Below are 13,952 nucleotides of genomic sequence, written 5' to 3' on the forward strand. Positions count from 1 at the left end.
GAGTAGTTGCAGGGAATGTGGTTCTGGTCCAAAGTGGAGGTCAAGAGGTAGTTTGACCTGTCATGAGGCTGGATGGCAGGTCAGGAGGTCAACGTGTTTTATGGCAGGCTGCCAGATGTTGTTGAGGTCTGTGGACCGACGTGTTGGAGTCAGAGTTATATGAGAGTGATATAAAATGTCAGCATTGTAGTTAAGTACATAAATGTAAATATAAACCTACTGTTTTATGTTTATGGCCCTGAACATACAAATCATGTGCCAGATTATATTTATATTATTTGCTTTGTACCACATGCTAACACTGTGCAAAGTTTAATATGACAACATGACATAATTCTACTTTAGCTGTTTTACCAAGATAAAGATGATTGAGTATTGTTCTCATAGAAAGTTTATACATTTTACATTAAGGTATTATTTTGAATCTTGTGAATTAAATACTGTATATTTCTTTCTTTTTTTTAGGACCTGAAAACCAAAACTTACATGGTTTTACAAGAATTTTAATTACATGGAAAGCTGAAACTCTTAACCAAAGCTCAGACTAATGACGATACTTTTAATGACTGGATTTTCATCGGTTCAGTTCTTCCCCCGGACCGGACAGGAGGATTCTGGATGGAGGGAAGTGAAAGGCAGCACTCGCCCTTCCTCTCATTACCACCACCGAGGCGCCCTTGAGCCCTTTTAACCCCGACCGCTCCAGTGGAGCTGCTCAGTGGCCGGCGGATCAGGATCAGACTGTGGTTGTACTGAGCAGCTTCCAGGTGTGAATGTGATCAACACATCCCTGAAAAAAAAAGAGCTGCACCTCCCTGAATTAATTAAAAACAACAAAATATAAGAGGCTCTTTAAGGTCGGCTGAACCCCCCTCATTTCTGTTGAATCTCAGTGAGAAACTCTGGGACATCAGGGTCACTGGTGGAAGAGAAGCTGTAGTATTTTTAGTGAACTAAGTAACATAAGTAAACAATAACAGGTCTGTAATAAGGTCCAAGTGCTTAAAGGTTTTAAGTTTCTTTCAGCATTGTTCTCTGGTGAGCCAAAACTTTACAAACACACTAGAAACATGATCCCCTATTTCCTTACTTTCAGTATCCATCCATTTAAGAATAACCTTTTTTTTTCTATTGATCAGTTTTAGTGTCTTATCCGAGGACGGATGTCATCGTGTCTGTTGGTAAGGAACTCTTCCACACATGACATATGTTCATCTGATAGTGGTCTGAGAGGCCTCATCATATGATTTACCTGTTATTTATCTTCTGTCCCCATCAGACATAGTATGACTCTGAGGATTGACAGGATTTACATGCACGTTGTATTTACATTGTTACAGTAGATTTATGAAAAGACATTTTAATCTTTAAAACTATGAAAAGCAAAAGTTCAGCTTTCCTCAGGGAGTCAGATTTGGCATAGGGACTAGCTTATATAGCTTATATACTCAGAAAGCAACTGATAAACCAAATCAACCCCTGCACGTATTTGCAGCAGGCGTCAGATATTTATTGGAAAACCACAGGATGTGAGGACTTCCACACTGTGCTATTTTAAGCTGACAAGCATTTGTTTTCTTAACAACAAACCATTCAAGCGTACAGTATCAGTCATCAGACTCGCCACAGTAAAAATCCAAAGAAAGAAAATGAATTCCTACTAAATGTCGTCTGCTCTCTGTTTCCTGAACTTTGTGCTCTGAGGAATAAAACTGACGCATTCAGCTTCAAAATTAGAACTTTAATCAGTTTCATTTTTAAAAACGGACTCTGCATCGGCAGGAGAGGAGGAGCTCCCATTTCCCAGCAATGTTTCCTGTCGCACTGAATTAGTGCGACAGGAAACACACAAAATGAAATCTACAGGGACCGAAACTGTCATCAACTACCTGCAAAATACTGTGAAGTGTAAACCGGAGTCCTTGCATGTGTACACACACTTGGGATGATAGAGCCGAATCTGATTTTGAAATGCTGGTTGTGCCTGGTGGGTTTGTATATTTAACTCTGGCACCAAACCAACCTGTTGCTCTGGCTTAGTGTTACATGCTCTGCGGCTCGAGGTCCTAAAAACTGTGTTTCTTTTATGGATGCAACCACAGTGGAGGTCTGCTGGTTTGGAGATAAAACTGAGAAGACTTGAAGGGTTTAAAGTCCATCAAATAACTCCAGATAACCAAACCTCCTTATCAGAGTCTACAACATTTAGCCCTTTTTGTTGCAAAACACCAGTCTGAATTTATTGTTCTTATGCTGTAAATCAAAAATACGTGTGCTGTGTAAACAAAGTAAAATCACTGATATTTGTAGTGGTTGTTCACTTGCTGGAATGAACATTTCTGTGTACAGTAGTTTAAGCAAAGCCCCTTCGTCATTCCTCATCTTCCACCGAGCTCCACACTTCACATGATGGGGTAGCTGGCGAGGTTGGCGATGCCACAGAGGTCGCCACGGTTGCGTGCCATCAGGATGTAGCCTTGTCTGCTCCAGTTCTCGCTCCAGTTGTCAGGGGAAAAAGACAAAACATGTGAGTTGTTGAGCATCGCCAGGAGTCAAACAGCACTTTAGCTCATCAGTTTGTCACCGACACGACAGACAGACGGCCATCAAATCAACGCTACGCCAACAAACAACCTCGCCATTTCATTTTGGCGGCCTTATGAGCCACCTGATGCCGCTCAGACAGGTGATGTGACCCACCTGTTCTTGACGATCCAGTACTTCTTCCCCTTGATGCTCACTCCATAACCCACTGCCAGCACGGCGTGATTGATGTCATCTTTGTTACAGTTGGGGTCGTAATAAACACCTGGGCACATGACAGAGAGGAAGAGTGAGGAGAAAATCTGAGCTGGAGGGACATCGGTGAACCAACATATATACATGATGTAGCTTACAGTGACCATTTCACTGTTAAAGTTACCATCAAGTTAAAAAAAAAAAGTCCTCTATGGTGGTGTGTTCAAGGACATTTTTGTAAGTTTAATTTCACAGTCACTTGCTCGGCATTAAAATCAGGTCATACACATGTAATGTGAAAGTGATATGGAACAGAAAAACAAGTCATGCATGTAATTCAGTGAAAGTTTTACAGCATGTCAGAGTCGTATTAAGTTCCTGCTAATGCAAACTGAACATGCTGCAACTGGGAAAGTTTTCGTCACCATGGTTGGAGCTAACAAAATCGTTCATCAAAAACACATCTACGAACTCGACGACAGTCAGTTTGGTCGTTTTTTTTTGTGTCAGTGATCAGTTTGAGATGTGTCAGGGAGAAATGGAACAAGAGGTGATCTGTTAGCTGAGGAGCTGCAGGGGACAGGCTGCAACACTGAAACCTGAGGGATCACAACTTCAAAAATATTGGCCCCTAAAAATACTTGGACCAGCATGTAAGATACAGTTTTTTGATCGGTAGAGTTTCAAAAGTGAGTGGTTTTAAAATATTAATCATTAATAAACTAAATGAATAATAATGAATCTGTAAATTTAGTGCCACGTCTGAGTGGGTTTCAGTGACCTTTGCTGTAGAACTGGAAGCTGCTCAGCGTGGCGTCAATGCCAATAGATACCGGACCTACTTTATACAGCGCACCTCTGCACTCAGCTGCCATGCCTGATGAATTGTAGCGGCACGGCTGGTCTTGCACACGAGACAAAGGAGGAGAAAAACACTAAAAAAATATCTCTGTAGCCGGCAGTGAATGCCTCATAGGCCACTGTAGCTGTAGGGGGGCGGGGCACCTTCCGACTTCCGCGTTGCCAATTTGTTTGGCAAGGCATATAAGCTGCGCCGACCGGTTAGACAGGTCACGATTACTACAACAGAGGCTCCGGTTCCGCGCCATAGCGACCCCCCCGTTGCACGCTGATTAAGTACACTGCCATGATCAAACAGAGAGACTGCCACTGCTGTTTTGTTTATCTTGCTTTGCCCTATTTTGTCTTATTTCGTTTGTTTCCTTTTTGTCGTTAGGTTTCTTTCATTATTTTGTTTTACGTATGCTTGTTTATTACATTAAGTGATTTTGTTTAGTCGCCTTTCTGTTGTGGCATGTTCTGTTTTGGACCAGTAACTGTAGTTGAGTGACTTGTAACAGTCATTTTTTTTAATCTCTTTCTTTGCATATATCCTGTGTCTGAGTGCTGTCGGGCCGGCGGTGAGCGTGGTCGCACAGATGGTGGAGGATTTTGGTGATTAGAGTTCTTCACCTGTACTTCACACCCCCCCAATCGTGTGTTTGATAATTTTTGCACGCCCTTCACAATTTACTTTATTCCTTTTTCTTTTGGCTTGCTGTGTGTGTGTGTGTGTATGTAGGGCACGGGACCCTGGTGAGTACTCTGTCCCATTATAATTGTTTTCCCCGCCGTCTGCGACCAAGGCCATTCGTCTTTCAGCACTCTCCCACCATTTTTAATCAAAGTACATGTTAAATAATTTTATCACACTCTTCTACAGTTGTTTTCGTGTTTAATGTCTTTTAGACAGTGATTATTCATTTAACACAAGACATAAAAGGAATAAACTTATATTGTTTTGGTAATCCCTTATCTCGGTCTGTAATTTCCCAGTCCCATGTAACTTGGAGTTTCTGTGGCATTTTCCAGTGTTTGAGTTTGTCAGCATAACAATGTATGACTAAGTTAATTTTAAACCAAAGTTCGGGCCGTGTGACGGCTCTGGCCACATCTTGTTTCAGATTTCTGTATTTTCTCTTCTCTCTGGAAAAAAAGCTTTTTTTTTTTCTGTCCTAAAGTGCAGTGCTTGAAATGTAAGGCATTCAATTTGCAGAAATCAATTAAATACACACTGCATGGTGATACCCTGAATTTTTAAAGATATTTTGTCCAAAAACATTCTGCAAAACTGGGAAAAACCGGGAAATGCAGAGCTGCAACAATAAGTTAATTGATTAGTTGGTTTAATTTATCCTCCAGGTTCTCAAATATGAGAATTTGCTGCCTTTCCTTGTCTTGTACCACACTAAATTAAATATTTTGGGGTTTCTAACTGTTTGGAAAAAACAAGAGATGTGGTAATACAATTATAATGAGAATTTTCCAGATTTCTGATGTTTTATAGACCAAATAAAGAATCAAAAAACAAAAAAAAGTACATTTTTGGATAAATCAATAATGGAAATAATGATTAGTTGCATCAAACCTTGTGATTTAACTGTCACATGCACATTCCACATGATGTGTTTGCACAGTAAGAATTTACCAAGGCTGTGATTAAATAACAGTGAAACCACAGCCTGTAATCATTAACAAGCACTTCTACTTCCTTCTTGCACCAGGAGATGACTAAAGAGGAAACGATGCATGTGTTGTAAGACAATGGGAGAGTTTCTACTTCATCATTTCTGCTAAGTCATCCTCATTTAGTGACGTTCTATCTGTGATTTGTTTTCTTTGACATGTGACTTGACCAAATGTGTGAGACCCCGACAGCTAATTGAGGAACTATTGACCACTTTGGTTTCAGTCTGTGTCTGCAGTTGTGTTGCGGTAAACAGACGATTTCTGGAAGTTGTCCTCATTTAGATTGTTTTTTTTTAAGACTGCTGAGTTTTTAGTGTCATTATCACTATCAGTCTCATGCTTTTGAGTGCAATATAAAACTGGAGCCATCTTAGCTTAAATACTTAAAATAGCTTGCTGGCTGTCTGACGGTAACACAATCTGTCTGTTGTCCCTTTTAATTAAAGAGTATTGTCTAGACAAGCTCGACTTGGAAAAGTGTCATAAGATGACTTTTGTTGTGAATTGGCTCTGTACAAATAAAGTGATTGTTTTTGGCATTGTTTTAAGCAAATGAGGTACAACTTGTGTTAATAAGTGGTCCCTATGAATGATGATGTTCAGGTTTTTGTACCACATTTGGCTTGCTCCGTATCTCACATAACAGTCATGGTAGCAACAAGAAAAGCTAACTAGAGCTAACTAGCAGCCTCCCAACGACCACGTCAAGACAGAGGCCGTATTCAGCCACTGAAAATGACAAAAGAAGCCAGTTACAGTATTGAGGTGATTTATGGAGTTTCCTGATGGACAAATACTGGTGGCTTTGCTACTAAAGTCAGCACTAACTGCAGTTAACCAAGGCCCTCACTCATTACCTACAGTAGGTACAAAAGGCATGTCACAAATTATGTTTTAATAAAGGGAGGGTTGGTTTTCTTTTGAAATGGGCCAATTACTTAGAAATTATGGGCCAATATTTCATATAGATCTTCACATATACCAGTCTAACCCAGAAGGGTGTCACTTTGTGGTGCAAAGTGGTGGCGACAAGGGCTCAGATGGAAAAAACAAAACAAAAAAACAACGTCATTTTAACGGTCTTCAACGCAGGCAATGTAATAAGGGGATCGTATGAGATTTGAGTAGATAATCATATCAGGAAATATATGCAAAAATGTAAATTAAAATATGAGCAGAACTGCTTATTGGGGAGTTGAGTGTCTGAATGTCTTCTGACCCAAAGTGTCAAAACACTTGGCTGAAACTGGTTCTGCTTGTGGTTTGTGGCGATAGAACAGGATGTCACAACAATAACAGAAAGAGAACAAGTGTGAACACATGACAGGAAAGACAAATTAAACTACTCTAAAAATATTCTAACCTCTGGACGCACATGATAGTTTATTAAGATGAGACTAATAGCAAGAATTTAGTCTTTCTTACCACCCCGGTGTACGGGTAGGCCTCCTCAGAGTCGATGCCTCCGTTATCCTGCACATACTTTAAGACGTTGGTCATGTATCCTCCTCCGCAGCCTTGGTTCTCTGAGACGCAGTCCACAAGGTTCTGGGGACTGAGGTCCACCAGCTGACCCGTCGTCTTGGCCAACTGGCCCTCAAGGGCCCCGGCCAAGTTGAAGGCCCAACAGGAGTGGCAGGAACCCTGTCAGGAGTGAAGGAAGGAGTTTAGTTAGATGATACAGTGTGCACAAATCTCTGTCAAAGCCTTCCTGATAACAGTCAGAAGAAGTTAGAACTTGCACATGATTGGTTATAAAATAAGAATAAATATGTACATTGCAAAGTAAGATCTATAAATAAGAAGGGAAATCAAACTGATAAATGAGAGATGAAAAACAAAAAGCGTTTTAGTTTGTGTCTTCCTCTGTGTGTCCACTGGGGGGCAGACTTGGACAACTTTGACATTTCTTGATTGTCAATCATCGTCACTGGTCTGAGCAGGAGGTTTGAGCAGTGCTGGCTGGGAGGAGGAGTGTGTACATGTCACACAGTGAGACACTGATGCAGTGTTTTAAATTAACTTGGTGTTGGTGGAAATGCCACCTTAACAGTATTTGGAGCAGGATTACCCAGACTGGGGCCTGCAGGATGAAGTTTGGCCGCCATAAGGTTCAATTCGGCCCGCCTGATGTAAATCAACATTTATTTTGCTCTATTTATGCTATAGGTAAAAAAGGCTCTTTAAATATACAATGCCCCTAATTATTATTTTTCATAATCTGAGCATGGCAGGCAGGGTGCAGAAGTCAGACAAGTAACCTGGTAACCATTTTCTATCTTAACAACACAACAGTCAGAGGATTATAGGACAGTGAAGCTCTCCACTGAAACCCAGACTAATAACAGTGTTAAGAACCCTTTCAGTCAGTGTTTCACCTTTTTTTCTTCAAGACATATCAGTCCTTTATACAAAGTATAGGCTATAAACCAACCAGTAATATATATAAACCATGGTTTTAGATGAGTAGAAAGCAAGCATATAAACCACTGTTCATACAGTTCAAAGGTTTGTATTTGTCTGTTTCCTATTGCAGCATGAAAAAGCCTTTTTTTCCATTTAGTTTTGTAGTGCTTCATGCAACAAATCAACATCTACTCCTGTAGTAGACTAGTGGGGTTAAATGTAAAGACTTTTGGCTAAAGAGTTCGAGATATGAATCTCAAATTTTAGCACTGGCCAGATTATGCTGAAATTAATATTGCACATTTATGAATGATTGCCAACAGTACACTGCCTCACAGGGGGCACCATATGTAGTGCTTTTTATGCTACATAGGGAGTTTTGGGTAAAATTTTGGGTAAAATTTGGCTATCAATAATAATTAATGATTATATGGGATAATCATTAATTATGATAAATAATAAGATCCAATTTACATCAGATCGCCTCAGGGCACCACCCTTGAAGAAGGGAAAAGATCACCAATTCACCAAATCAGTCTCTGATTAATAATTAACTTAATAACTACAATCAATATTAACATAACAGCTAATAATGGTCAAAGGATTTTGGAGTACTTGGCAGAGTAGTTCTTTGGGCCTGTTAGAAATGCAGCTGGCAACTCTCAGCAGCTGTTAGGCCCAGAAGAATCCAGAAGAAGAGGGCAGAGCCCCATGGGGGAGAGAGATGGAGAAGAGCGAGAACAAAGGAAGCAGCTGGAGTTTTGAATATTTGGTCAGTGGATGGCTCTGTCACCCCGACCATTAGTAGCTCAAAGCTGAATTTCCACCTAGGTGTGAAGACTGGAGAATTCTGGGAAACTAAGTTCAGTTCGGATTCCATTTTGAAATCCATAGTGAATGACTCCATCTGTGGGTCCCAAGATTTTGGTGTGAAAACACTACCTACACCTATATTGGACCTTACTGATGCTCTTGTGTCTGAGTGGGAGCAAATCCCTGCAGCTACTTTCATATAAAGTACAGAAGAGCTGCTGTGTTTGTGCTCTCAGTTTTTAAGTATAAAAGTCCATGAGAGCATTAGAGTCGTTGTCTGACTATAAACTCTTTTTGAGCCTGGGTTTGAACCCCCTCCACTACCCCCCTCTTCAAGTAAAGCAGTCTGACACTGCTGCTCTGAACTGCTCCAATTTAAAAAACTTTGTAAATGTGTAATCACGTCAGTTCACTGGGGGCTGTTCTCCAATGTGGCTCTGATCTCGGCTATAACAGAAAATTTGCCTCAAACAAACGAAACATCAAAACACTACCTCATGTCCTCATGAAGGAGCTGTGGAGGAAGCAGCAGAGTTAGTATGCAGAGCGTGCAGTCAGCCAGCCGCATAATTCATGAACAGCAGGAAGCAGAGGAGCCGTTCAATAAATCCTGATTAGAGCTGCAGTTTGATTTACAGACACCAGAGGGCGACGACAGCCTCCATATAAACTGACATTGTATTTACAGGCAGAGAATACTGGGTCCTCGTCGCTTTCTAAAATGGCTGATTGTCACTTTATAAAAGCATAAATTGTTAAAAATGTTACCGCCTACTCAGACCTCATATAGTCCCATATGTTAAAGACTCCTCTGAAGAATCGCCACCTTACCGTGGTGGAGGGGTTTGTGTGTCCCTGTGATCCTGGGAGCTATGTTGTCCAGGGCATCACCTCTTGGTAGGGTCTCCCAAGGCAAATTGGTCTCAGGGGAGGGACCAGACTAAGAGCGGTTCAAGATGACCCTATGAATCGGCAGCTACAGGCAGCTGTACAGCAGCTCAGAATACCCGGCCTTCTTGGAGTCCTTGGGTGGTGTCCTGGAAGGGGCTACACCTGGGGACTCCATAGTTCTTCTGGGGGACTTTAACACTCACGTGGGTGACGATGGGGAAACTTGGAGGGGGGTGATTGGGAGGAATGGCCTGCCCGATCTGAACCCGAATGGGGTTTTGTTATTGGACTTCTGTGCTAGTCATGGATTGGCCATAACAAACACCATGTTTGAGCATAGGGTGGCTCATAAGTGTACCTGGTACCAGGCCACCTTAGGCCGAAGGTCGATGATAGACTTTGTGGTCGTAAAAAAACTCCAAATATTCACATTCGAGAAGCTACAATCTCAATTGTTGCCATTTTTGCTTTAAAACATGCTTGAAAGGTTAATTTCTTATCAGAAGGTGTTGTGATTAATGTTTTATTAATGCTATGTTTTAGGTGATCTACCTTTATTTGAACTTTTTATACAGAAACTGCTCGACCTGCAGCAAAGTAAGCTTATGGGAGCCATCACAGTCCAAACTCAAGCTCACTTTGTGGAGGACCACAACAGAAATGAGCTTTTAGCTTTATTGTATGTTGAACTGTGTGTCAGAAATGGGTGGCTGCAGTCTTATCATTGTTCAATAATTATAAATTGCACTGAGGTAAACTAGGTTTTGTCATCAGTTATAATCATGTTACATACTTGTTGAGTATGATTCCTTATGTAACACATTGGCTGGTGTTTATTCTGATGTATTTCTGAAAAGCTAAAAATCTAAAAAACTTAATCAGACATGGAACTTGCAATGACAAGAAATAAAAATGTAACTTTTAAATTTTAAAAACAATCTCAACACAAAAACCTAAACTTTCCGAACTCCCTCAGCTGATGAAGACCGCTCGAAGCTCCAGAACAGCTGCTTAATTATCTTATTTATTACCAAAGGAGGTCCACGATCTCAACAACAATAAAGAAAGCTGTGCCTCTGCTACATTATGATATTAAATTCAAGTTGTGACACTATTAACGATAGTGTGCAGTGTTTCCCAATCATAGGCTTCACTTGGGCTGCCCACCCAGGGAGATAAAAAGCCAAACTTTGGCCACAGCCACCACAAGGACATTTTCAACCTTTGGGAAGCACTGGTGTGTATACTACAATATTACTGACATGTGTTTAACTCTCTCCCCTGAATGAGAAAGCTTTTACAACTGTCTCTAATAGTTCAGTATCAATTTTGGGTCATTTCGAAAGATTTTGACCTTTTCACTTTGCGATGCATGACGCCTCTCTTATCCATTCAAACGCATCTGAGCACATGTTGGTCGCTGGTAATCAGTATCTTCCCCGCACACCTGGGGATGATTGCTTAATCAAAAGGAGGATGATATCTCTCTGCGGTGCTCTGCTGGTGGCTTGTTTACCTAAATGCGTCTGCCACAGAAATCAAATGTCACACTGAGGCCAGAGTGCTGCCAAGACTGTTATCATCTGTGAGTAACAGCAATTTCTAATGACGTCCTGACAGAGACGATCTGTGGGAAACTGACCTTTTGTTTTTGTTTTTAATGACTTCTCACATTTGTCTGCCCACCTATAACCTCGAAGCAATCGGATTTGTTTCCCACATGCCCTAAACATACTCTGTAGAATCCAAGTTGAATGGATTTGATGGATTTTCCCTTTCCCTCCCTTTGATGCATCTCTGACCAGCAGCAGCAGCAGCAGGATTAAACCAGTGACTCACCTGTCCTGTGTAGGGGTATGAAGCGTCAGAGTTGATGCCATTTTCCATGACAAACTCGAAGGCTTTGCTTAAGTAGCCACTGTCGCAGCCGAGGTTGCCGTAATCAGACGAACAGTCCACCAGGTTCTGGGGGCTCAGGTCCACCAGCTTCCCCGTCCTCTTGACCAACTGGCCCTCCAAAGCCCCTGCGGCACTGAAAGCCTAGCAGGAACCGCACTTACCCTGGATACAAATGAGTGGAGTTAAACAATGCAAAAAAACAGGTTTATTAGCTTCAAACATAAACGAAACACTTTTCACATTTCCATGTTTGGCAGAACAACATGAGTTTGTAAAGACAGAGCAGTCGGAGTTGAAGAGGTTAAAGAAGTCTTTTGACTCGTTGGGGATTTTTATTGTTCGTCAATTATATTTAACATCTTGCACAGAACAGAAGGTCCAAAAAAGTCCAAAAAATACTTGTGTGTCTCTGGTTAAATGATACTCATCAGCACAAGTTTGTAATAAATTGAAAATGTCTTCTTTTTGTTTTGTTTTTTTTCTTAACTTTTTTTCTAAATTTCTCTGCATTGTAAAGTATTAAAATACTACAATTCTCATTTATTTTTCACAACAAGACCTTCAGATTTCTCATCGATCATCATGTCTTCAACTTCTTACCGCTGACATTTGTCTGTAACTTTATGAAATGAAGCTTTGTGAAGAAAGAATTAATGTGATAAATGGTCCTTGTCATAGAAATAATATTTATATAGGAGTAGCTGTGAAAGCTGACAAAACATCAGACAATATATAAAGATTTACAGACAAACACATAAAACATCTAAAGTGAAAAGATGCATTAAAACCTGTGCAATTAAAGTCTATGAGTTAAAAGATAAAAGATATAAAATGTCCATATAGAATAACTATAGACCTGTACTGTACATTAACACATGTGCAAGGAGATGAAGTTCACATGTGTACTACAGTAACTGAGATGTACGCAGAGGTGGGGTGTAACAACGTACAAATACTTTTTTTTCCAGGTATCTGTACCTTACTTGACTATTTATTTTTCTCATTTTTTTTACACATGTATCTTCTATTGGAGTGAAGTCTTTGTTTCAAAAATCACACTTAGCACAGAGAAATGCAATCCAGGCAAAAACAAATTATCAAGAAACGAGGAAGGAAATATTGACTTATGAGTCACTGATTAGAAACAGAACCCCACTGCTTCTAAATTATTATTTATTTATTTTTTTTACCTGATCCTTGACTTTGGTGACATAGCCCTTCTCTCTCCAGTCAACGGTATCTGGCACAGAAGCCCCTGATATCCCAGGGAAGGGAGATGGTGCCCTCTGGATGTCAGTGGGAGGAATGAATGTGCCGTAAGACTGCAGGATCTCCTCTGGTGTCTATAAGGAAGCAGATAACAGTTAATGAAATGAGCAGCACTCAGTGGACTATATTTACTGAGCAGGGTTGTAAATACAGCTTTAAAGGTCAGATGTCTTGTAAAAGGGTGAATGGTCTGTTTTTGATTCCGATTAGACTGAAATTCATGATCTATCAACTCAAGAATCATTTCCATCACTGATCAATCTGCCTCTTATTTTGTGAACAGTGAAAAACACAAAGATATTCACTTTATGAAATAACTCAGGCCCATATTGAATGTTTTTTAAAGGGTATACTGTGGCAGAAATAAAACCGACAGCACATCTTTTAAAAACGTCTTAGAGAATGAGGAGATTGAATGTTAAAATAGATGACATTAATAAGCTCTACAGTTATAAGTACATATTTGTCTTTTAAAGATCTCCACCTGCAGCCTGAACACAAAAGATGCATTAAAGCATTAATGAACGGACTCTGCTTTTTATAAATGTCTCGACTTATCTTATTAGAATATTTCTAATCAAAGTTGAATATTTACTGATGGTGCTGAACTTGCCTTGCTGTCTCGGTGTCATCGCTGCTTCTGTGTTGAACCCACCCTGACTCTGTGTTCCTGCTCGATATCTAAGAAGGAAATATCACATGATCTGTTCTCTTCCTCTTTTGATACTGAAATCTGCATCATGTCGCTCATGTTTCTACAAACACCTGCAGCAACTGCGTGTACATACTGCACCATATAAGGCTGTTATATGAATAATAAGGAGGCAGAGGTTATTTATGTCTCTACTATAAAAGCCTCAAAACTGAAACAGAGAATCATAACTAGTCTTCTGAGAAAAAGGAGGAAGGTTTCTTGTCAGTTGTCTATGTAGATTTTACTTTTGTAAATTTACTGGCAGAAAGTTTCATTTGATACTTAAAAAATAATGATGATATATATGATGATGATATAATGATAATAAAAGCAATAAAAATAATAAAGGAAATGATAATAAAGTAATTTTAAATCGCACTTTTCTTAGCAAGGACAAGTCAGATAACATGAGAGTGAAGGACATGAACAATAAAATGAAAAAGATCAAATATAAAGATATAAAGAACTTTAGAAATGAGAACGACAACATGTATCAAAAGACTTTTTCTCAAGTACTACACCTATGGGTGACTTTCGCTTTTACTAAAGTTGTATTTTAACATGGCATCTTTACGTTTACTCAAGAATGACATGTAGGTAGTGTTTACACCACTGACTAACAGTCTTATTATTTGACATGTTTTAATACTTAATAAATGTAGTGATAATAGTGAGATATTAAGTTAAGTTAAAAACATTCCTTCATTTGGGA

General features: G+C 39.9%; 1 protein-coding gene across 1 annotated transcript; it reads right to left on the reverse strand.

Annotated features, from left to right (window-relative positions):
* Nucleotides 1–1,726: 1,726 nt before the first annotated feature.
* Nucleotides 1,727–13,297, reverse strand: LOC141011526 (cathepsin K-like). Its single transcript, XM_073484690.1, has 6 exons — nucleotides 13,202–13,297; nucleotides 12,468–12,620; nucleotides 6,694–6,912; nucleotides 3,521–3,674; nucleotides 2,701–2,809; nucleotides 1,727–2,496 (listed from the first exon to the last, which is right to left on the reverse strand). The coding sequence occupies exons 1-6, from the start codon at nucleotides 13,295–13,297 to the stop codon at nucleotides 2,403–2,405; spliced, it is 825 nt and encodes a 274-aa protein (XP_073340791.1). The 3' UTR covers nucleotides 1,727–2,402.
* Nucleotides 13,298–13,952: the final 655 nt, after the last annotated feature.

This window comes from Pagrus major, chromosome 17 (assembly GCF_040436345.1).
Source record: "Pagrus major chromosome 17, Pma_NU_1.0".
NCBI lineage: Eukaryota > Metazoa > Chordata > Actinopteri > Spariformes > Sparidae > Pagrus > Pagrus major.

Coding starts and splice junctions, on each gene's coding strand:
- LOC141011526 (XM_073484690.1), bottom strand. CDS start 13,297: ATGAGCGACATGATGCAGATTTCAGTATCAAAAGAGGAAGAGAACAGA. Junction 2,810..3,520: donor CTTCCAGTTCTACAGCAAAG/GTCACTGAAACC, acceptor TCATGTGCCCAG/GTGTTTATTACGACCCCAAC. Junction 2,497..2,700: donor TACTGGATCGTCAAGAACAG/GTGGGTCACATC, acceptor TGACAACTGGAG/CGAGAACTGGAGCAGACAAG.